The 23,957-nt window shown below is 38.5% G+C and overlaps 1 protein-coding gene across 7 annotated transcripts in view; it reads left to right on the forward strand.

Annotated features, from left to right (window-relative positions):
- The window catches only part of Trps1 (transcriptional repressor GATA binding 1), a 237,861-nt gene extending 219,857 nt beyond the window's left edge, over positions 1–18,004 (forward strand). For all 7 annotated transcript variants that reach the window (XM_027431424.2, XM_027431423.2, XM_027431425.2 and 4 more), the window contains 2 exons: positions 8,302–8,424; positions 11,419–18,004. In XM_027431424.2, coding sequence (XP_027287225.1) covers positions 8,302–8,424; positions 11,419–12,480 — 1,185 coding nt within the window. In that variant the 3' untranslated portion in view covers positions 12,481–18,004. The remainder of the gene's footprint in view (positions 1–8,301; positions 8,425–11,418) is intronic.
- The last annotated feature ends 5,953 nt before the right edge of the window (positions 18,005–23,957 follow it).

Below are 23,957 nucleotides of genomic sequence, written 5' to 3' on the forward strand. Positions count from 1 at the left end.
AATTGGTATCTGGCATGTTTATCTACACAACATGTCAAAATGCCAGAATCACCTTTTCTGTCTCATCTCTAGTAAAGTTATTCGCAAAAGCAGAGATTCTAGTTTGCCCTATGCTCTCCATGAGGCAGGCATCATTAGGGTCTGACACTCACAAGGCCAACTTTACTTGCAAGCAGAAGTTCAGTTCAGATACTTTTGTACATCAGGATCAAAGATATGTGTGGCAGCCACCCAGGTCCCTATTCCTGCTCCACACTCAGCCACATGCTCTGCTCCTCCTTCTGCCCTCCTCACAGCATCTTATTGCAATATCCCATCAAGGATGAGTCGTGTCTGTCTGTTATACCCCAAACTTACATAACTTCAATCAGGTTCAATAGGAAGAAGAGATGAGTTCTTCCAAGCCGGCTATGGTGAAAAGCTTTTGATGTGATTTCCTTGTCTCCTCCACGGTAGCAAAGCTAAAATCTCATGGTTCTGAGGTGAGACAGTCCCTGTTTTATCCTTGCATATTAATTTATACTTGTGCAGAATAGCTAAGCCTCAGCTTTTACATCCTTAAAGTCGATGGAAGACTAATAGCACGTGCATTTTTAAGATCACTTTGAAGTTGTCAAGTGAGGTCAAGCCTGGAGTATATTATTTTAAGCATATTGGGTGCACAGTGCTCAATATTAAAGAAGATATTAAAAGTAACCAAAGAAACCTGTATTGGGTAATTATTCAAACCTATTCTGTGGAAACTGATTGTGTCCTTTTTTGCCTAGACTTTGAGACCAGGATGATATGATATGATGCAGTGTGTGTGTGTGTGTGTGTGTGTGTGTGTATGTGTGTGTGTGTGTATGTGTGTGTGTGCTGGGGGTCTGCATGTCTATGGAATGAAGGTTCACATGGGTGTGACCATGTCCATTCAAGGGTATCTGCACATGTTGAAGAAAGAAGTCAACAGTGGGTATCTTACTTAGTGGCCCTCCAACTTAGTTTTTGAGATAGAATCTTTCACTGAATCTGGCATTAACCAGTTCCTCTAAGCTGACCAGCCAGGGGATTCCACGGGTCCAATTTTCTTTGATTCCACAGTGGGGGGCTCTAGATGTGCTCTTCTGGGCCTGGAGTTTTAAGAGGTGATGAGGAACTGAACTCGGGTTTTCACATTTGTATATCAAGCAGTTATGGATGATGCCATCCCAATTGTTCTGAAATCAGTATTATTTTTTGATGCTATATAAGCTCAAGAACTATTTTGAATCTTTGGCCTCATCCAAAAATGGAGACCAATACCTAGTTATTCACATCAAACCTAACCTGGAGTCACATATGTGATAATTCTTATCCCTGGGATCCGGGGTACTTGGAATCTTTTCTACTCATGGATTCATTTTGCAAAGGGCAGCCTTTTGAATACCCTGAAGTGATTTATAAAGTATTTTGCATGCCTGTTACTTCCTGTGGAAAATATGGTACATTTTCTTAAAAGTTTATAATTTCCAATAACGTTAGAAGCCATTTAAATACTCTCTATGCATAAATAACTGTCTTGAGGACCGTAGCTCTTCATGGGCTAGTTGCTATTATCATCTGGGTAACTAATTTACAAAAATTATTGGTGATTTTGTTTCTTTCAAAATCACAGCCATCACTGCACAGGTAGATTGCAGTGAAGGCGGTAGTTTGTTTCTTCATATAAATGTTGGGGAGATGCAAACTGTATTATACACTTTCTCTGGAGCAGGTCTCTGTCCCTGAGGTTTTATATTGCAAATCATTCTCATGATGAATGTGCTTATAAACTCTATTGCGTAAACAAAATATAAAATAAATTAACAAAATCAATTTATGTATTTCTTGGGCAGCAGTTTTATTAGAAGGTGCTAAATTGTTTAACAGTCCCTCCCAAAAGTCTTTTATTTTATATATTTTTCTTCCAGTGTCAGATTTTGTCACTGTCATTGAAGAGAAGCCCCTGTAAAACAGCTGTCCAGTGGTTGTAGCTGAAGGAAAGGTGAAAACAGTTTTGTGGTGGCAGAAATAGCAGCATAGGGAAACTTCAGTAGATCTTTTGGCAATAATGACTTCCACGTGGAATGGAAGACGACAGTGCAGACATAAATTTTCAACCATATTTTTAGCTGTCCAAATGCATACTTGCTGGGATAGCAGAGTGCTATTACAGAAACAGCATGGGCCAGAAGTCTAAAGATCATCAAGCCTTTTCCAGCTCTGATTCTGGGACACAATCTGTATGCATTGTGCATAGCTAGTTAGTTCATTTCCCGAATGTAGGGTATGTCAAAGAGAGGTGACGTCACCCTCAGACCTGTGAAATAGGTTTTAATTCTATGCAAGAAACTTGTAAAATATTTGTGTTTGGAACCTGCCTGGGTAGTCTGTGGGAGACATGCTTTTGAAAATCTTGATTTTTCTGCTGCTTTGCTGCCAGAGTTGCCTATTGCATACTAGATAGAACTAGTGTTGTTGCACCCTCACAATGGCTGGCCCACTATAGTTGGGCGTTATGGAGAAACATCTTATGTACAATGCTTGGGGACCAGAATGTGCATTTCCTCATATTCTAGAGCAGGAGTTGTGGTCCTGGGATATCTTTTCAGTTTCTGCTCCTGTCTGCTATCATCGCTGATATGCTGAGTCTGTTACTTGAGTAAGCAGGGTGAACAGGTTTTCTTTCCAAGCTCTGACATAGGTGATTGTAGCATGGGTGCTTGGCAGAACTTTATAGATTCCCTTTGGTTTTCTGGCATGAAATCTGAGGACAGAAAAGGCTCTTTTAAAGTAGGCGTAGTCATGTTGTACAGCCCATTTCAACTGATTCTTATAATTTTATTTGGAACACAAGTCAGCCAGAATATCGGTGACTGTTGCTTTCTCTTGGCAGAATTTCTGCCCTATTCTCATTAAATTATTGGCCAGCCTGTTCTCCTAGATTAATTCTGGCTGTTACTCTAAAGCTGGTCACTGCAAGCCGTCCACAATTTTTATTTTCTTCTACCTGCATCTTTCTTTACTCTAGCTGCTCTGTGTATTCATGTACAATAAGACACTTCTGTTTGTAAAGAACAGGAATGCAAGCAGGGCATTCTGTATCTTGTTGTGGTAAATGAAAGTAATCCGGTCTAAAAACAGTATTCAGTATTTGTTCAACTGTACGCACACTATGGATTTGAATGGTGCACACTTTTAAGTCATGGTTAGTCCAATCCCTTGGTAGTTTATAGGATATTCTTACTAACCGGAAAAAAAAAAAACAAATATTGACTTGTTTCTGAAATCCCAGACTGGCATATTTTTATGAAGGCAAACCAATAGACAATCTTCTGATGATTAATAAATTTCTATCCCCTACAATAGTTGTGTTTATGGAAAATGCTTTGAAAAACTATTTAACTTGCTCTCAGGACTCATGAGTGGTCTCGGCACTTCAGCTGTGCGTCCACTGGAAAATCTGCAAGATCCCAGGCCATGGGAAACTGTATTGCTTAGACCCCAGCTTGTAGCACAGTGCCAGGCACAAGCTGGACACTCGATGATTATTCTCAGAACTGAATTGAATTAAACTTCCCACTGAAATTTTATTACTGCAAAATTGAACCAGAAGGTTCTATCGTAGCCATCTGTGGATTTCCCTAAAATGAAATTTGCAAAGAATTCTTGATATAATCAAATAAACACAGAAAATATTTAAAGAGTTAAAAAATATGTGAGGCACATCCAGGCTCACAGCATGTATATCAAATTTCAGATTGATTCGATTTAAAATGGCTAAGATATAAAACCATAAAAAATGTGAGTAAATACTCTCCCTATCAAGGCTTGTTATATAATTACATGGTCCCAGAATGGTTCTTATTCATAGAAAACTATTATAAAAGATCATTTTTGCAGAAACGTCTTTGCCAATGGAGACTTTTAATATCTTAGAAATGAATAGTCGTGTCTCCAAATGCTAAGCCACTTGAATAAATAATTCAATCAAATTTTCCTTTTATTAATCAGGTAAATTCAGTTCTTCTTAATAATGAAACATGAAAACCTTAAAATTTGTGTTACTGGCTGGTTCTCAAGTAATAAAATAAAATAAGCAATAAAAGCAGCTAAAACAGTTTAGGTTATTTTTTCCCTTGTGTCATATCTGAATTAACCAGCACGCGTGCCGAATCTCAACATGGAAAGATCCATAGCTTACTGGGGAATCAAGTCCCTGTCCCAGCAAAGCTTGATCGAATGTTGTGATCGAATGTTGTGAGAAACACTTAACCTTCCTACAGTGCTTTGGTTTGGTGTGAACTGAAAGACTCTTCCCTTCCTTGAATTGCTGACTATGTGTATTGGGTTGTTTCTTTTGTAGAAGTTGATAGCCAAGTTGACTTCATGGAGGTTTGTGCTTAAAGGACAATCTCCCATCACTTTAGACCCCAGTAAACCCAGTAGAGGTGGAAGACGCACTTGGACTGCGACTATGTCTCCTGTGTATGTCCTTAAGTAGTTAGCTTTCCTTCATTCCGAGAGTAAAGATTAGTACTAGCTACTATGCCTATCATTTCCTCCCTAGCACTGCTGTTATTCCAGACCTGTAATTCTCCACTCTCTAGCACAGGGTCAAAGCAGTACATGTTATTACTATCTCTTAAGAACAGCTTGTAGGAAATGGTGAAACCTGTGATTTAACCCACACGAGGACATGCAGAACCATTGGTAATATATGGCTATATGCAATATTGGAGAGTTTGGGATTCGGCCTTGCCTAACCTGGGAACTCCAGCATCTACCATAAACTGGCATCACTTCTTCCCAAAGAGAAGTATGGAAAGCAGGACTAGATAGCATATTATTTCCTTGACTTTATTTTTAATAGCGTAATTAATTGTTTCTTCCTAATTCAGATTAATTCTTAAACAAACATGCTTAATATTTTTTTTTGAAAATCAGTGTGAACATTAATGGTGGAAATAATAACAGGCAATGACTTTTGGAAGACATGGTTTCTGTTCTTAAGAAACTCACTGTAATGGAGTAAACCTAAAATATCTAAAATCTAGGCATGCAGGATAGACCTTGAATCAATTCATAGAGATTTTCTTAAAGTTAAGGGAAAGCTTGTTTTCAAGTTGAGGCAGAGACACTTAGTCTACCTCCTCTGGTAGGGGGTTGTTTTTCTGCCCCAGAATAAAGATGCATACCCCATGGAAACATCTCCCCAGGTCCAATATTGGTTCTCATCTGTGCTGTCCTTTTGAGAGATGAGGTTCGGTGTTTACTAAACTTACATCACTGGCCAACTTGTCTACCTTCTCGGCCCCTTCCTGGGACTTGAGTGCCTCCAAGCTGATACGGTTCTGCAAGAGTTTCCGAAGTGCTAAGTTTGTTGAGATGACAGTTGACATTTTGTGTGTGAAGTGCTTCTCACATCCCTCCCACTCCCCACCCAAACGCAGGCAGGCTCCTATTGAATTGGAGGTGTGAACACCTAGATATTCCACTCTGAGTCAGCTTTCCATCCCCACAATTGATGAGAGACGAACAAGGGACTTGAAGTACAATCAGTGACACATAACTGGATATGCTAAGCATGTCTTCAATGCTCAGGAAATGACATTTAAGATAATGAAAACAAAACTACATTTTTTTTTCTCTCATAAAAACATAGCCACAGTCAAATTCCTTTGGCCAACAGCTAGGCTCACTGAGCGTTTCCCAGTCAAGTTATTTCATCAGTGCCCTGTTTTAAGAGCATCTATTATATACTATGAATACACTGATTTTCTCATCAGCGTACAGCTTACACTGGAAAGCCAGGGGAAGTTTCGGCTCTGAGATGTTATGTAGCATTTCTAAGAATAGCTCCTTGTAAATGACAAAAACAGGTGTAAATGCTGTCCCTTCACTCTTCAGTCTGCTTTGTCACCTCCAAGGCATCTTTAATTTGAGTTGGAGCATTTAAACTAGACCTGGTATATTTAAACTGAGAGATGCTTTATCCTAAAACACAGTGACGTTCATTGAGCCACATGTAACGGCTAAGAGCAGGCTACACCAATGGAAACCAGTGCCGTGATTTCAGGATTCCATACTCCCCCTCCTGATAAAGGGCAATAGAATTAAGTATCAAATTGTGCAAGGACTGAAATGTTCCCTGAAATCAGAATCTCGCCCACTTAGCTTGCTGTGCCAGGTACCCGGGGCATAAGAAAAGGAAGGCAAGCTGGAGTGAATCATTTCACATTCAAAACTGAGTGGCCTCAGCCATCTATGGTGGGTTGCTTTCCATACGGACACTGACACAGATTGGGCGACTCATGTTGGGGGCTGGATTTACCATTGAGTTATTTAGATCTGGGGAAATGACAGGATGGCACAATGAAACTGGACCGCTAATAGTTTAAATGGAACCGGCCTCCACAGCTGACTTTGGATAAATGGCGTTGGCATTGTTTGATGAGTGCAACTTAGAATTGCCGGATTGGTCTCTGGGAGGCAGCAGGTTTTCTACTTCAGCAGCAGACCCCAGTTGGCACCCCCCAGACCTCTGACTCTAGAGTTTGCTCTTCCTGTTGGGATTTGGAAATCCACGTTGCCTTCTGGATCTGAGCGGGCTTTGGGGAAGGCAGGAAAGGGGAGCTGTACATTATCTTTGGGGAAAATCTAGCTTTTATGACATCACCTAAAGTGGCACAAACTGCTCCACTAATGAAATCGTGTTCCTGGTTTAAAAGGGCAATTGTGAGCCTGACTTTTGTGCTCACTAGAAAACATTCCCCCAATCTTGTTAAGTTATTGCTCTCATTCCGGGTTTTTATAGCTGTGCAGCTTAGCAGCCCTCGTTTCTTTACGTTTCATTCGTTTTCCTTGTATTGATGATTAATGGAGGATGTCGATCGTTTGAGTGAGCGGGCATCAGCAATTGCAAGATCATAATTAGTTTAGCTGACGAGGGCCTCTGATAGCCCTTGCATCTGGATGGAAAAATTACCCTATAGGGAGCTGGCTGCTCACCAGGTCTTTTTCGTGATAGATTGTGAAACACCCGATGAATCAAATACCCTTTCAATGCCAAGAAAGTGTTCCAGTCTCGAAGCCAAAATTATGTCTGCAGAAAGCTTTCCATTTGAAATGTATCAGAGTACAATTATAACCATTGTGTTTTTTTGGCAGGCGTACCACGCCTCTACAGTATAGACTCTAGTTAAATAAATTGCCTAAATTTTATGAATCCCTGAAATTTTGACTTATGGTGTTTGTAATATTTAATTTATAATGAAATTAGGTTACAGCAAGACTTTTTCCACTCCTTATCTCGCACCCTCATTTTATCATTAAAAGCTTTGCTTCCTAGCAAAAAAAGGAAAGCCACAATTGGAACTTTTTTTTTTTTTTTTTTTTTGCAAGAGTATTCCATTTCCTGCCTGTTCCCATTTGTGCCTACACACAGCCTGACTTTTGTTTAAATGAGTTCAGCAGAATCCCCACTTGGCGGAAAAAAAAAAAAAAAAAAAAGCAACCAACAGTAGCAATTAACAACTTTTAAATATTCCTATCGAATTTTGAATCTGGTGATTGCGCAATTCAGACCTCTAAAATCAATACTGTATTCAACAATCCTTCTGGATTTCCAGGTTCAGGTCAGATTAAATAAAGAGCCAGGGACAAGACTGTGTCGTCTAACTTCTGCTGACACCTCCTAAAGGTCTGCATTAGCAATACAGCATTGTCAACAGATCCTCTCAGCTTTGGGGAAAGGAAGGTGTTTTCTTTCAAATTTCATAAAAGCAAAGGAACCACCAGAATGGGCCGTCTTATATTCGCTTAGTACTTTGTTGTATGAGTGACATACAAAAAAGACACCAATCTGGCTTAACCTTAGATGGTTCTCATGATGAATTGTTTTCACCTATATGCAAAGTCTCAGGTAGCATATTCCAAAGGCCTTCAAGCATATGGCCATACGCTGTCCTTTTTACTTTTGTTTTGACACATTTAAAAGGTATGTTTTAGGCTTGAGCATTTAGGGGCCATCATTAAAGGCATGCAGCCCAAAGTTCAAAAAGTTAAAGCTGTTTCTGTGAAAGGCCTTTGGTGTTCCACACACCTCATCCATCACCGTAGGGTTAATTATAATGAAAATCAGGGGTGCCTATTGAACCCGACCTCATTATGGGCAGTGTGGTTTTATACTGTCATTGTTTCCAGTCTAAAGACAAAACTCCTGGGTTGATTTGGTCTAACTCCCCGGATCATGTGACTCACCTCTGACCTTGGATTTTTTTTTTCCCCCTCCGGTTTCAGAGGCGAAGAGGCTCTGGTGTTTTTTGTGCCAATTGCCTGACCACAAAGACCTCTCTCTGGCGAAAGAATGCAAATGGCGGATATGTATGCAATGCATGTGGTCTCTACCAGAAACTTCACTCGGTAAGAACTCACCCCAGGCCCTCAAGACATGCTAACACACATGACCTGGCTTTGCTCAGGCTTGATATGTTCTCTTTCATGGCTTGTCCTGTGTGTCTTTGCAGGGTTGTTTAATATAGTCATTTTGTGTATACATATGATTTATTATAAAAGGGGCTTAGATGTTTTGGGGAGATACATTTGAAATGATTAGTAATGTCCACGATTCTTGGATTTGGAAGAGGAAATGATTGTTCTGGGAATGTCCCATAACAGATTCTTGAACTAACACTTAACCGGATTGGATGGAATTAATTTAGGTAGGAAGAGAAACCTCAAAAAACACACAAGATGACAAAAGAAATGGAATCACTTTGGTTGTTCACTTTCCAATTTACCTTCGGGAATTGAAAGAGCCATTTTGGCTGGCATAGGACAATGCACGTGAAACTAGGGAGCCCTGGGCTGAGTTGTGTGAAGTCCCGAGCAAGCAGCATGGTGAAAGGGACGCAGGTACACAGACAGTGTCAACAGTCTCCAGCTGGCTTTGGCTCATGGGGGTTATTTGAAAATATTTTAAACAAAATTTTACTTTTAACTCTGTAATAGAATGTAAACTGACAAATTCCTCCATCTAAGCAGGAAATCATAAGTTCCTGAAGGACTTCCCCATAGTTTAGTACATTTGCTGACAAGCCCTGACTTTAAAAACAGCAACGTCCAACTTAGGAAGTAGAAGTACTTCTCCCTGTGCCTGTTTTCCTTCTGTTTGGCGCTTTACCACAGCTCTTAGCATAGGCTAGTGAAAAGATCAGAATTGCAAGGAATGCAATTTGAGACAAAACCTCTTCCTAAGTGGACACTGAAAACACTTTTGAAAAACATGTCCACTGCCAGCGATGGTGCTAATTTAGAATACGGAAGGCCCTTAGTCATTAGCATGGGGATGCTAAGAAGACCTTTAGTACCACTTTACATATTTTTGGAACCCTCACCATTTAAACACAGCAACAAGCCTCTGTTTAATGAGCACTGACATTAACAGTTTTAATTGAACTTGGGCCAATCAACAGGCCAAGAATTAATTAAATTGCTGCTCAGCCAAATTATGATAATTTAACCACTGTAAAATAAACCAGAATTTTCTAAAAATTATTTTAATATTCATCTCTCTGCTTTGATGATTTTTTTCCTGTTTGCCATGATTGACAATACGTAAAAATTATGTGAACACAAAAACTTAGAGAAGAATTATACAATTTTGAGAATTAATTCAATTCCATACTTCTATATATTTTTATGATACAAGCTGAAGTCTCCATCAAGTTGAACTTCCTTTACAACATAAATGTTTGTGTCAAATCCAGCCCAGGTAGGGTTTTCACTCTGAAATTAATAATTAAATCACAAGTCATAAGTGTGTTATTTCTCTTACCTTCAGTCTTGCTAGTGCCAACAGAAATATTCTCCCAATGTTTCTTACTGGTATTGTTTTAATATCTAAAATATTCCCTTTTGTATTGCAGTTTAAATATTTTGGGAATGAGTCACAAGATATATGTTTATATATGCAGAAATTATCAATTATCTTTTTGAAAAGTCAGAACATTTGAAAAGTCTCCTAGAATTTAGTCTCTAGATATGCATTAATTATACTTCTTCAGTTCATCTTACAAATCAAAATTAGAGCCCTTCTACTTTTTATTATAGTCCTATCTGCAAATTTTAGTCACATAATATAAACACCTATTGAACATGTACATAAGCACCGACCATGTGATATCTAAGCTGCATAAAATACTTATGCTGAATGTAAATCAATCAACCTTCATTTTAAGTGTTACAAAATGACAGATCAATATTTGAGCCAAAGTTGCAATGAAATTTACATTTTTTGAATACGCAACTAGTGTTTCACCTATGAACAAGTAATATATACAGATCATGCAAACAGACAAGAATCAAATTAAGGCCAAAAATTCCGTGTGATGATTTTTTTTCTTTATCATTTTGATAGCAGTGTGTGTTTGATTATATACACTCTGATATGAATGTCATAAATATCCTTTTGCAATTCTTTACGAAGACGTATGTATTAATCATCTGAAGACATCATGACAAGCTCCCAGTGGCTGACTGAGTGGCTGAAGGCAACAGAAAGCGATTTTCTCACAGTTGTAGAGACTTGAAAGTGCCTGCTAGATTAGAGTCTGGTGAGGGTTCTTCCCTTCTTAGCCACCTTCTTTCCTGTGTCTCCATGTTCTGGGGAGGCCTCACGTTTTCTCTCTCTTCTTACACTGTAGAGTTTTATTGGATTAGGGCCGTACCTTTTTGGCTTTATTAAACCTTAGTTTCCTCCTAAAGAGACAATTGTATGAAAAATTATCATGCTAGATCATAGATATAAGAACCAAGCCAGAGGTGAGTTCGAGGCCAGCCTGGTCTCCAGAGCAAGTGCTAGGATCGGCTCCAAAGCTACAGAGAGAAACCCTGTCTTGACAAACCAAAAAAAAAAAAAAAAAAAAAAAAAAAAAAAAAAGAACCAAGCCAGAGAAGAAACATTTTAGTACCCAATGTGTAGCAATGCATAATTTTCTTGTTTTGTTTCTCATGCCTATTACCATTTCCCTCCCTCATTGCTTTTGACATGTCTGTATATAACTCAAGTGCTGATCATAGTTTAGAAAAATCATTTCTTCAAGGGATTTTTCCTCCCAAACTTTTTCACCAGTGATGAAATGTCTTCACATCTACTGGGTCTGAAAAAGCTGCTTGCCAACAAATTCAAGTTTTCTGTCCCCTACCCCACCCTTTCCAAGATGGACTTTTACTTTGTGAGTCTAAAACACTACACTTGGGTGACTTCCCTGCTTAGGGCGGACAAGAAGGGCTTTAGAAAGACTGTAGCCTAAAGGCTTTGAACGGAAGAGTGGTTTATCGTTTTCCGGAATTTTGAATGCATTGGATGTATTTTTAATGTCTTCTCTTGTGTGTATTGTGTGTGTACCCCTGCAGACGCCCAGGCCTCTGAATATCATCAAACAAAACAACGGTGAGCAGATTATTAGGAGACGAACGAGAAAGCGCCTTAACCCAGAGGCTCTTCAGGCTGAGCAGCTCACTAAACAGCAGAGGGGAAGCGGTGAGGAGCAGGTCAACGGAAGCCCCTTGGAGAGGAGGTCCGAAGATCACTTGACGGAGAGTCATCAGAGAGAGATTCCAATTCCAAGCCTAAGTAAATATGAAGCCCAGGGTTCATTGACTAAAAGCCATTCTGCTCAGCAGCCGGTGCTGGTCAGCCAAACCCTGGATCTTCACAAAAGGATGCAGCCTTTGCACATTCAGATAAAAAGTCCTCAGGAAAGTACTGGGGACCCAGGGAACAGTTCATCTGTATCAGAAGGGAAAGGAAGTTCCGAGAGAGGCAGTCCCATCGAAAAATACATGAGACCCGCAAAACACCCCAACTATTCTCCGCCAGGCAGCCCTATTGAAAAGTACCAGTACCCACTTTTTGGACTCCCTTTTGTACATAATGACTTCCAGAGTGAAGCCGATTGGCTGCGGTTCTGGAGTAAATATAAGCTCTCCGTTCCTGGGAATCCACACTACTTGAGTCACGTGCCTGGCTTACCAAATCCTTGCCAAAACTATGTGCCTTACCCCACCTTCAATCTGCCTCCTCATTTTTCAGCTGTTGGATCAGACAATGACATTCCTCTCGATTTGGCGATCAAGCATTCCAGACCCGGGCCAACTGCAAACGGTGCCTCCAAGGAGAAAACCAAGGCGCCACCCAATGTAAAAAATGAAGGTCCCTTGAATGTAGTGAAAACGGAGAAAGTTGACAGAAGCACTCAAGATGAACTTTCGACAAAATGTGTGCACTGTGGCATTGTCTTTCTGGATGAAGTGATGTATGCTTTGCATATGAGTTGCCATGGTGACAGTGGACCTTTCCAGTGCAGCATATGCCAGCATCTTTGCACAGACAAATATGACTTCACAACACATATCCAGAGGGGCCTGCACAGGAACAATGCACAAGTGGAAAAAAATGGAAAACCGAAAGAGTAAAAACCTTAGCACTTAGCACAATTAAATAGAAATAGGTTTTCTTGATGGGAATTCAATAGCTTGTAATGTCTTATGAAGACCCATTAAAAATACTTCATAGAGCCTGCCTTATCCAACATGAAATTCCCTCCGTTTTTTTTTTTTTTAATTTCTTTCTTTTGATGAGTAGGTTACCAAGATTATAAAATGAAACATATGGTCAGTGAGAAAGAAGGGAAGATGGCAAATATAAAGTATAAAAGAACCTAGTGAGTCAAAAAATATCTTGCCTAATGTATACCGGGGAATCTCCTTACAGAAGCCCACCAAAGTATAGCTATTTTATTGGTAAAGACACAAATGCTGTCTAGCGTTGGAAAGAGTTTGCGTACTATCGCATGAAAAGCAGTGTTAGGCTGGCTATTGATCCGTTCAGTCCAAACTCTCTAAAAGCTTGCCTCAATTTCAAAAACATCATGGGATCCCAGCCAGATGAGGAGAAAACAAGTCACCAGAACCAGGGATGGAAAGTAGCACCCTCTCAAATTAGTCTCTTCTCATTGACCATGTTTCAGATTTAGACCTCGAAATGTGAACTGTGGTTAGGCGTGTTGAGAGAGCAGGAGAATCGTGACAGTTGGTGGCACAATGTTTTTTTGGCCAGCCCTGCCTGTACATACACACACACACCCTCTTTTGATATTTTTTGTCCTTTAGATGTTCCAGTACTTGGTAGTCATTTTGTTTGCAGTTTAGACTCATTTTGTTCAAATATATCCTTTCTTAAGAACAGTGTCCTCAATGCTTATGTAGTAATTTTATTTTAGCCAGATATTTCTTTCTTGTTTATGATGAACCGGTTTGAAATTTTTTTAAGCCTCCTGTTGGTCACTATTCTCACTTGGCACATTGTAACTTAAGGAATCCCCCGCACTTCAAAACACAAAATGGATATAAATGTCAGGCCATGGGTTTAATTTGTGCAGAACGCATGGTATTTCTCCATAAGGTAACCTGCTGTATTTATTTATTTTCTCTTGGTTAAAATAATTTCCAAACTTCATGGTCAGGCAGCATGCAAGATTATGTTACCACAGACTGACAGTTGGTGTATGTACCAATCAATCCCTTCTTTAGATTTATACAGGTTTAGTTAAGTAGCATTAAATAGGATTCTTAGAAGTATGTCTTCATAGTACTTTTAATACTTAAGGCTTTGTTAAAAAAAAAAAAACAAAAGCAAAAAAAACAAACAAACTATCCATGAAGGGAGAGCTCCTCAGCATAACTGCTCAGGGAAATAGGGCTAAATAATTGAACATTAAATAATTGGTTTAAGGTGCTGTTAGTCGAGCCTCAATGCTTGCTACAAGGATGTATGTACAAGGACTGACTTTAATAATTTGCATTATATTGTCCCTACCAGTAGTTTATTTTTTGCCACGGAGATGTAGAAGATATTACAAGCTACTGGATGCACTGTCAGATTAACTTATTTCATTAAAGAAGTTGGGAGAACAAATAGGAAAAAAAACTTATTTTTCTAGTAAATATTAATGTATTACATTTCAAATAATGGTGCCTGACATATTGAATAATTATTTTCTACAGTGTACGTATGCAACAAAGATATTCCATCATGCATTAGAGTCAGTTCTGGCTCTGCCTAGCTGTTTACATTTGCAAATGTAGCAAAGAAGGTTATGAAGCAACTATTTCTATTGCAGTAGGTATCTTTAGTGTGTATGTGTGTGTGCGTGTGTGTATGTGTGCATTCAAGTTGTAAACGGTAACATGAAACAAAGGAAGTTCTCAATGTAATGGTGTGGAAAACAAGAAGGAAATGAAAATATTTTTATGCCTACTTAGGATACAAGGGTAGTACTATTCATTCCAAGTCCTTTTTTCTTTTAATTTTAAGCTCTTAACTCCCATTGTTATGCTTACGATGATAAACATATATCCTCTTTTTATTGCTTTGTCTATGTTTCAGAGGAAGCATTTCAGAAATTATTTTGATACGTGTTGCAGAAACCTGCAGCACTGGTGTTTTTATTGCATTCTGTAGTCGCATTTGCACTCCGTTTTCTACATTAATTTACAGTTGCTTTGTATTGTTTCATTGTGTTGGGTTTTGCCTCTTTCTCTCAATGCAGGAGTCTCATTTCTTAGAATTGGATGGCAGGTAGAGTTCACCAATCCGTGACTGTTATAGTGAATGAAGTGAAAAAGACCTTTCTGATGTTGCCTTCTCATCTTCATTATTGCGTTTATTTTTTTGTTTGTTTGTTTCATGTCTTAAAAAAAAAAGGAAAAAAAAAAGAAGAAGGTGGAGAGAAAGAATATCAGGACTAAGTCCTCCGCTCTGGTTTCATTGTTACAGGACACTACTTTGATCTCACCTGTCTGGGGCATAGCTCTAATGTTCACAAGAAAGGGGGGTGGGGGAGATAAGGAATTTTGACATTCAAATGACTTGATATAATTTATCTTTCTTAGGAATCTTGGTGGATGCATCTCAGGATATAGTGGTGTATCTGAGAAGTGACAAGGATCTAAAAAGGAGATTTCCCAAACCCAAACAACAATATTTAATTTCCTTAGGAAAAAGAACATTCAAATGCCCAGTACCAATCCTCTAGGCTCATTATATGTGGACTGCCCAAATCAGCAACATACCAGAAATTTGGTCAACTTGGGCAATATTGCACATTGCATCTTTGATAGCCTTATGCAATTTCTTCAGTGTATTAGGCACAAGTAGATTTTTTCATTGTTGGCATGTATGCCTTTTGTTTTTCATTCCATTTTTTTTTCTCAGTCAGACATAGTAGCAATGACTAGCATTGAAAAATACATATCACTGTGCTTGGAATATTTATAGTCAGTCTACTTTCAGTGGATTGCTTTTGGACAGCATCGGTATGTTAGATCTTATTCCATATTCCTTTATTATTAATTATTTTATTTTCATGTTTGTTTATGTTATGCATATTTTGGTAGAGAAAAGTTGGGGCTTAAAAAGGATGGAAGTTTATAATAACACTAAAATGCTCCTTTTTTTTAATGACCTAAAGTTTTGATTCCATGTTTTTAAATGTATTAGGAAAATGGCTTTCCTTTTTAAAGGCATTTGAAGGATTTTAAGTGAGCTTATTTAGGTACTTGACTTTTTTTTGAAGGACTTTCAAGATGATTTTGGAACTTTTCTCTCTTGGAGAAGTCTCCATGGATGCATCAACTAAAGCAGTATGCCATTTCAAACTTGCAGTTCTTTTCAAATTATTTGTCAATTCTAAATTGAACTTTGGCTCCCACCCTGGGCCAGAACCACTCCATGCACACCCTTTCTGTTTCCTACATTTCTCTCATCTTCACTCACCCTTAGGAAAGTACTGTTGTTTGGGATATAAAACCATAAAGAGCCAGCCAGCTTCGGAAGATTGGGGATTGAGAGAGACACTACATGCCTCTAAGTACATGAGAAAGGGATGGAGCCACAGAGTTAACACACCCTCTCTGTTGTTTCAATGGCAATGAATTGCCCAGCTCTCTCTACATGTCACATTGAGATTTTTTGTTGTTGCTGTTGTTCTGTTTTGTTTTGTTAAATCCACTTTTAAGATAGTGGTGTTCTGTTCTGAACTCTTCTCTTTAGTAAAGGTAGATTTTAAGAAACGAGCATGGGGATTCTTTCTAAGGTAATAGTGAGAAGAAGGAAACGGTGATTATCTTCACGAGCTATTTGTGGAAGCCTGTGGTAGCACATCCTGTTTATGATTGCACATGTGCACAGAATCTGTTACGATTCCATGCGAAATACAGCTCCCAAAACATTTATATATGAAATGCCTGGGGAAATGTTTTTCTTGATGAGTTGAAGATGATCTACATTGCTTTCAAAGTAATTATTACCCTCTTGCCACGTGGCTGCAAACATCACAAAGTAACCTGCCATGAGACTCATGTACTGCCTGCCTGCTTCGTCAACACATTTTCACAGCTTTCTAGAAGTTGGGGACATCCGCCATCTGGAGGTGGGATCTCGGAGTTGATAGGACGGTGGTCTAGTGTCCATGCCACATACTGCCTATGGGCCATATGCCAGCCTCTTGCCCAAAGTTGAGATGGATTACACTACCTTCCTTTGGCGTGAGGCTCATGGCAAAAACATACCACATGGTATCGTTGGTTAGCTGGTAGATGAAGGCTTGCTGACCTTGCTAGACAAGGAGAGCTGAGGAATTGGACACCTTGATTATGAAACTAAATGTACTAACCCAAGGTAGGTACTGTTAGGTGGACCAGGCCACTGAGTATTAACTAAGAGTGGCTAGAAGTAGACCCATGGAGAGCAATATCTCATAGATTTGGCCAAGGGCAAGCACCATTAGCATCTGTGTAGAGTGCTGACTTCTGGTTGTGGGTTGCTGCTTCATAACGTTCTCATGTGTCTCTCTGATCACAGTGCAGCAGTATCTAAAGCATTTCCACTTCTTCACAGTCACTGGCCCCTCTGAAGGATGCTAGGGCATGAATGTGCCAAGGCAGGGATAAAGAAAATAGGAAAATCAACGATAAACCACACAGAGAAATGGATACACTTTGGCCCCAGGTTCTCTTGAAATGTATGTTTCTCTTGAAAGAAAAGTCAGTGTGGCAAGCTTACACTGCACTGCACCAGAGGGAAGCAAGAGTAGCTACCATAAAAAGAATGTTTAACCTTCCTCATACCCAGAAGTCCCAAAAACTGGATCCTGGTTTTACCCCATTATTTCTTCAACACAATGACTGCAAAATATCACTCTTTCTTTCTGTGCCTCAGGTTCCTCAGTTGTAAGATGGAAAAGTATATTAATAATAATAATATTAATATTAAAAATAATAATGGTAATGTAGTACTTGTTTGTAAAGCACTTTGAGATCCTCGGTTGGAGGGCACCGTAGGAGTGTCAAGTATTATTATGTGGCCAAGGGGGTTATTTGAAACTCTGGTTCCCAAGGGCCAAGAAAGTTTGGCATCATTTTATTAAAGATGAGCTGTAAATATCTTAACTAGACAGCCTATAGTGTTGGCTATGAAGAGGCAAGACTATATCAAGGCTGATAAGACCATAGTTTCTTAATGGCTACCAATAAGGCACGTGTCACAATAACAAATGCTGAATTCTTTAGGGTGTAATATTTGACAACAAGGTTGATCTTGGGGGGTGGGGTGGGGGCCAGAAACCATCTCAAGATGCCAATGTAAAACTAACAGCAATATTCACCAGCAGAAAATGTCTTTCATATGGAATGATTTCATGTTGATAAGAAAAAGCTTTCAATTTGTAGTCCTGATTTGAACATCAGACTGTGGGGTATAATAGTTCTGTTCTTACAACACATGGAATTTTTTTTCATTTTATTTTATTTTGTTTTCATAGTGCATGTTCATTTCTACTCACAAAATGTTGTTGGTGTATTTCTTATGCAAACAATCTTCAGGCAGCAAAGATGTCTGTTACATCTAAACTTGAATAATAAAGTTTTACCACCAGTTATCCATGACGGCTTTGGTATGGTTTATATGGATTTGCTTCTTCCATCCAAGAAGGAAGAGCTACAGATCATTGTAACAAATAGATGGGCTCTGAACTTATTGAAACTGAAACCACGTCACCATTTTACAAATATATGTTACTAAGATTTATTAAATTGGGTTCTTTCAACTTGTTTTTTTTTTCTTCAAGCAATGTTATAGATAGATTTTCTGCTAAAAATTATACTAGATTCTTGGGAAGAGTCATGGTACATTTTTGTTTATTGTAGAAACTTTTTGAATATCAGTCATTGAGTGTTGAGTATTGATCTGCTAGTAACTATCTTTCAGTATGTAAATACTCCTTCTAAAGAAATAGAACTTTGATTCTATTCCATATGTCCATATGCATGTGATGTGACGATCCTGACAAATATCTCAAAATTAAATTAATATTTTTAAAACATCGTTTGCTTATAGTAGCATTAATCAGAGAAGATTCCCTGAAAGACAGTTTTGAAAGAGACAAAAGGCAGGTGAAATCCAAATAAGGAGAGGTGGTGGGGTGACTCACCCCTGTTTTAACCAGAAGGAAAATCACTGCAAAGCAGGTCATAAAATAAATTTAAAAAATAATAATAACTTCTGCTTCAGGGGATGTTTCAAAAGTTTCAAAATAATTAGTATCTGTCTTCCTTGTGCAATCCTGCTCACTTTGGTGGACTCAAATTAATTAACAATCTTTCATTTATTTTTTTTCTTCTCCTTCATCCCCCCCCACCCCCTGTCTTTTGTTTTGGAATCAACAGTAGATCTTCTCTGAGGGGCTTTCCTAAGGGTAACAGTTTGGTTCCCAGCTGTAGGCAGTGTTCTCTAGATAAGCGCTGGAACTACACTCAATGCCATTTCTTCTCCTTATATGGAACTGGACTCTTCCATTTGGGAACATTTTCAGATTAAGTTGAAAGCACTTGGTTCCCACCTGGTTCCTGCTGAAGAGAAACCTGGGATCCTCAGCTCCTCCTCGTTTGAGGATAGAGAAGTAAGGGAGTCCCACTCTGTCACCTCCAGTCTCCAGCCACAGCGGGGGTGGGGTTTGGAAGGAGCAAAGAAGGAATAAGTCCGCTGTGACAAAAGAAGGAATAAGCCCTCTGAGACTGAACAGAAGGGAGTGTGCCTTGCTGTGGGCAAAGGACTCTTTTTTCTGACTTTAGCATTGCCAAGGGAGAGTGCTTACTCGAGTTCCCAGATTTTCAGTATTCAAGAAACAGAAAAATCGGACAAAGGAAATTTTATATGAAACCTCCCAATTTGTTTAAATGTCAGTAGCAGTTTCTTCTTCTTCTTCTTCTTCTTCTTCTTCTTCTTCTTCTTCTTCTTCTTCTTCTTCTTCTTCTTCTTCTTCTTCTTCTTCTTCTTTTCTTCTTCTTCTTCTTCTTCTTCTTCTTCTTCTTCTTCTTCTTCTTCTTCTTCTTCTTCTTCTTCTTCTTCTTCTTCTGCTTCTTCTTTTATACTTGAAGCCAAACAAAACACTTGCTCTGGACACATTGCACCCCATAGGTTGTCAGAGTAGGGTTTCTGGAGCCTGAACCACAATGAACTGTTGATACCTGGCAGGGATGAAGCTATGCAAAGATGTGGCTCTCTTCCTAGGTTGTGTCTCACGTACCAGTGAATCACAAGCTTCATCCAAAACCCAGAAAGACCTGTGGCTGCAAGCACCTGCCTGATCCCTCCCCTGGACTGGCTGATGGAGCTGGGGGTGGATACTTACAAGACAAATGAATCCTGGTTTTTGAAGCATACTAAACTTATAATATCACTTTATAATGTTGCTCTTCATCTTCCCATGGACCTGTCTGTGTTTAACACAGTGGTATGAGCACATCTCCATTTTCATTTACAGAAGCGTCAAAAGTAGACAGACAAGCCATGTCCATCGGTGTCTAAGACGCCCTCAGACCCTTTCCACGTCACAATTAAGAATGAAAGTCACAAGAGTGGGGAAACCAAATCTAACAGCAAATGGGATGTTTTGTGTTATCGTTTACCACATAGGTAATTTTAAAAGTGTTTTCATTTCCTTTCCCCCCTTTTTTTATTTAAATTAGAAACAAGCTTCATTTACATGTCAATCCCAGTTCCCACTCTCTCCCCTCCTCCCCTGCCCCCCACCGACCCCCTATCCTATCCCCCTTTCTAAGCAGAAGTGCTTGTAGTGAAACACAGTTTACAGTGTGATGCCAGTGTTTGGTTGGGATATCCATACTGGAAGATCATCAATTAAATGTAACAGTGTTTTCATAAGATCACCTCCATAAGCCACTGCTTCTATGGGGGTCCTGGTTTTCTTCACCTAAGTACAGACTTAGTGTAGAGTATAAAAAGGAAAACTCAAGTAGAAGCTCCTAGCATTCTTTTTATGCTTAGAAGGCTTAATATACAGCCTCCCCCAGGCCGGGCAGTGGTGGTGCATCCCTCTAATTCTAGCATTCCTGAGGCAGAGGCAGGCAGATCTCCAAGTCTGAGGCCAGCATGGTCTACAGGGTAAATTTTAGGACAGCCATCTAAACAAAGAAACCCCATCTCGAAAAACCAACCAACCAAACAAACAAAAAAAAAAAAACCAGCCCCGATGTACTTATTTTGATGACTTAGATGGAAATGTTATTTCTAATACTCTTAACCATATTTTTAATTCGTATTCACTTTTCTTATACCAATAATAACGACAGGGAGTAGAGCAGGTTTTTTCTATCTTAATATATTTTATAGAAAATACACCACCCAAATTTAAGTTTCTATTGTTTTTCTTAGGGTTGTGGGTAATGGATAGTTTTTTTTTGTTTGATGAGTTCTGACTATGAACTCAGAACTGGAAAAGGGCAGACACATACACACACATACACACCACACACAGAGACACATACACATACATACGCACCTATACACACACACAACACATACATAGCCACCTACACACACACTCCTATACACACACACAAACACATACTTAGCCACCTTCACACACACTCCTATACACACACACAAACACATACTTAGCCACCTTCACACACACACACACACACACACACACACACACACACACACACCGAACACAATGTTAAGATGTGGTGCATCTTTCATATTTCCACAGAGGTATAATTAAGCGTAAATTTCTGCACTATAAATCTTCACTTATATGTGATGAAGCTTTATCTTCATCATACCTTTTAATATTCCTGAACAACAACAACAACAACAAAAAATCATCCTCATTCTTACAATAACATTTTATTGAAAATTTTGGAATTACATGACTCTTATACCTTCTTAAATGAAAAGAATTGTTACATTAAATAGAAAAGTTTTGGTGTTTTTAAACAGTAGCAATAATCCCAAGGAGCACTGAAACACAATGTCTTACCTCCCACAGCTAATGAAGTACAGACAAAACTTGAAATTGTAAGGGGATTTCACAAAATTCACACAAGTTTGAGAATAAAATTGCTTAGGTTTGCATGTTCTGCTTCCTAAAATTATACTTCCAATATGAATGCAAACATTAAATTATAGAAAGTCTCAAAGTCAGTGACAAATGTTTTCCATGATTGCAAAGCACAATTACAGTGGGCATTGTTAACCCAGTACCCATTGGTAGCAAATGTGACTTTGGTATTCTCAAATATAGTGGAAATTCTTTTTCTTTCCTTTTTATGAATTGGTGCCAGATAGTCTTGATTTCCATGATAGTCTTATATTTTTAAAAAACTGCATGTGAGCTTTACCTTCAATTAATGTTGTCCACAATAAAAATATAGGTATCCTATGGCAAGTGATGTCTTTGGGCCCTAGGCCAGTTCATTCCCTTTTAAACACCTGACTAACATTTTATGGTTCAAAAGGAAATGGTTTTGAAGACATTTGATTCTTGTTAATGGAGTGTTTCAGAGAGGGTATTTTAAATATTGTTTTATTAAAATGTGTTGTAGGCATCACTCCCAAGAGCACACCATTTATTACAAACCAATGTCCTGAGAACACCCATCAATTGTCACCTAAGTTGAAAACAGACTGTTGTTCTAAATAAGATACCTCCTCTATGCCCACTTCTCTGACTACACAGCTGAAACCTAGAAGCAACTGAAACTTCTTGTCTCAAGTTAACCTCAAACACAAACACTAACATATCTTACAGTTCACAAGTACTGGGCTTTTCATGACAAATGCCAACACAAAGTTCTGTCAACCCTAAACTCAGTTAGAGGATCTCATTTTCCCAAAAATGAATTCACCCAAGGGTTGAGGGCTATTTGTACACAACATTGTCCAGTATGGTTTCTGGAAGTAAAGCACTTACAATTAGATTATTAAAAATCAGCATGATATAAACATTAACATATTGGAATATGGTTTAGATTTTTCTGTTTGTTGGGAAAAACAATGACAAATAATAAGAAAAGGGACAGTCACGGTCTTAAATGTTGTTTTAATAACTTGGTTTCAAATTTTACAAAAAGCGTCATTATTTTCATACTTATGTTTCACAACACACAATTCTGAGAATTACCAGTGAGTGCTTAGATTTGTATCAGCCACTAGAGAAGTTGTTCATTAGCCTTTTTTTCTTTTTCTTTTTTAGTTTGGCTTCGTGTGTTTTGGTTTGTTTTTTCAACACAGGGTTTCTCTGCGTGACAGTTCTAGCTGCCCTGGAACTCGATTTTTAGACCAGACTGGCCTAGAACTCACATACATCTTCCTGCCTCAGTGTCCCAAGTCTTTGGATTAAAAGCATGAGGCACCACTGCCCAGCCTCGTTTTGCTGTTTTATTCTTACCTCTCCTCTTTAAAAGTCCTTAGTTTACATAATATTACTAGAAATTAATACATGGTGAGAGTTCTCATTTTTACCAAGTAAGTTTACTTGCTTTTATCCCTTTATGTTTCACTAAACATGCAGAATTTATAATAAGTGATACTATCTACATCATCATACCATGAAGTTTAAATATCTAAGTCTGAAAGACCATAGCCCACAGTCAGATTTGAGTTTGGGGCCTTCCAATGTCTCCCAGGGTAGCTGAAACAACTTGATCTCAGCCACAGACATTTCTACAGATTGTATGGGCCATACATACATAATTTATTCAGATATGGACTCCTTATACATGGTATATGGTTATAATGGCTTTGGTATAATGGATTATTGGATTTAACTTCCCCCTCCCCCACACAAAAAAACCTTAAAGTAGATCATTTAATTAGGTACAACACACTTCATAGCCTATTAAGCAATAATAAACATGGCATTTTAGTTATTACCATACACACACACACACACACACACACACACATATATATATATATATATATATATTTGCAAGATAAAAGTTTGCACATCTTTTAGGCAAACTACATTTTGCAGCATATAATTGTCCCATGGGTTACTTCTTAAATATATAAAATAATCATTATATTCTCTGGTCATACAGAGTGATCCTTAGATAAATCTTAGATCTTGCTTAGCTGGACACAGAAACTCAAACTGTCACTGTATTTTCTTGCATTTCTATATTTGCTAATGATTTCTTACTAAAATAAGGAATCAGAGTTGAATCTGAAACAAATGTTAAAGTGTTCTATCTTTCCACTGTACATACATTCTGAAAGTGAAAGTTACTTCTGCCAGTCCTGCTATGAGTTACCTTTATATACAACAGCACCACTGCACTTTAGTTTTTAATAGAAGACAATGAGTGATTTTTGTTTTCCAAACTTACAATTGACCAGAATTACAAATTCACCACAATATAAGTATCAGGTAACTCAAGGAAGAAATCTTCTTCCAGTTTGTACTGAGTGAGGGATGCCACAATCAGGAAAAACACAAAGATTAAAAACGAGTACACAAAGTACATTTCTAAGGAAACAAACATCATTTTTACACTCCGAATTCAGGGATGTTTCCTGAAAGTCT

The sequence above is a fragment of the Cricetulus griseus genome, chromosome 10, assembly GCF_003668045.3.
Source record: "Cricetulus griseus strain 17A/GY chromosome 10, alternate assembly CriGri-PICRH-1.0, whole genome shotgun sequence".
Lineage (NCBI taxonomy): Eukaryota > Metazoa > Chordata > Mammalia > Rodentia > Cricetidae > Cricetulus > Cricetulus griseus.